At 59.4% G+C, this 1,174-nt stretch overlaps 1 protein-coding gene across 1 annotated transcript; it reads right to left on the minus strand.

Moving 5' to 3' along the window:
* Positions 1-7: 7 nt before the first annotated feature.
* On the minus strand, positions 8-1,140 carry LOC118997254 (leukocyte immunoglobulin-like receptor subfamily A member 5; the record flags this gene model as incomplete). The annotated part of the gene is made up of 4 exons (XM_037060850.1): positions 993-1,140; positions 836-871; positions 362-646; positions 8-216 (listed from the first exon to the last, which is right to left on the minus strand). Coding segments are annotated over exons 1-4 (633 nt in total), but the record flags the coding sequence as incomplete, so codon positions are not given.
* Between the last annotated feature and the right edge of the window lie 34 nt (positions 1,141-1,174).

A 1,174-nucleotide genomic window follows, 5' to 3' on the forward strand; every position in this document is an offset into this window, starting at 1 on the left:
GACTGGGAGTCACGGGGCCCACAGGGAACAGGGCCTGGACCTGCCCACTGGGTTGAGGCTGTGAGTCCTGGGCCCAGGAGAGCCTGTCTTCTCCTTCCTTGGTCAGAATGAACATGTCAAATCCCTGTCGTGAGCCACATGAGAGGGTCACTTTCCCTCCTGAGGTCACCACAGGGCTGGGCAGAGCTGAGAGGCTGGGTTTGTAGTAGTAGACTCCTAGGAGAGAAGGAGGCAGCATGTTAAGTGGGGCTCACACCTCCCTCATGTCCCCCAGGGCTGGGCTGTGAGGGGGAGACCCCCTGAGAGCATCCCCCTTCCTGAGGGCAGAGCCTGAGGCTGGGACCCCTGAGCTTCCCCTTACCTGTCACCACCAGCTCCAGGGGGTCACTGCGCTCTGACCAGACACCTTGGCTGAGATAGAAACACTGATATCTCCCTGCAGTGAGCTCTGTTACGTAGATGATGGAGAACTTGGCCTTGTTCCCAGGATCCAGGGGATTCTCTTTGCCCACGGGCTCTGGGCTTCCCTCTTTATATAGATGGAACTCCTGGGCCTGCAGGGGCGCCTGACACCAGATGGTCACAGGGCTCCCTCTGGGAATCACAGAATCTGGCTCAGCCCAGAGGGTGGGTTTGGAGAGGGTCCCTGGAAGGAATCAGAACCTGAGTCACAAGTCATTTCCAGCCCCAGTGCCCAGATCCCAGCCCCAGAACCTTCCCTGACATCCCCCATCCATTAACCAAGAACTTATGTTTTCCATGCCCAGCTGACTGATGGGGACACACCTTGTCCTTTATGTAGAGAGGGTCCTGGGAGCCCCGGGGACAGACTCACCTTCCTGCCCTGGGGTCCTCAGGCCCAGACTCAGCCCTGCAAGAGAGGCCCTGTGAGAGATTTACCCTGAGTCCTGAACAGAACCCTCCTCCCCAGAAACCTCCTGAGCCCTGGGGTCCTGAGAGGGCAGGGCTTCCCCTCCCCCCTCACATCTCACCAAGGCAGAGCAGGGCCGTGAGGGTGGGGGCCATGGCGTCTCCTCTCTGAACCCAGCTGTGCAGAAGGAAGAGAGCAGGGTGTCCTGAGGGAGATAGACACATAGGGTGTGGTCACTGGGAGGTTGGTCGTCTCTCACCAGGTTGTCACGTCAGCAGCCCCCCAGGAAGGAAACAGGGTCTC

Source organism: Sturnira hondurensis, unplaced genomic scaffold (genome assembly GCF_014824575.4).
Source record: "Sturnira hondurensis isolate 20B ecotype Veracruz unplaced genomic scaffold, ASM1482457v3 Scaffold0012873, whole genome shotgun sequence".
In the NCBI taxonomy this organism is placed as follows: domain Eukaryota; kingdom Metazoa; phylum Chordata; class Mammalia; order Chiroptera; family Phyllostomidae; genus Sturnira; species Sturnira hondurensis.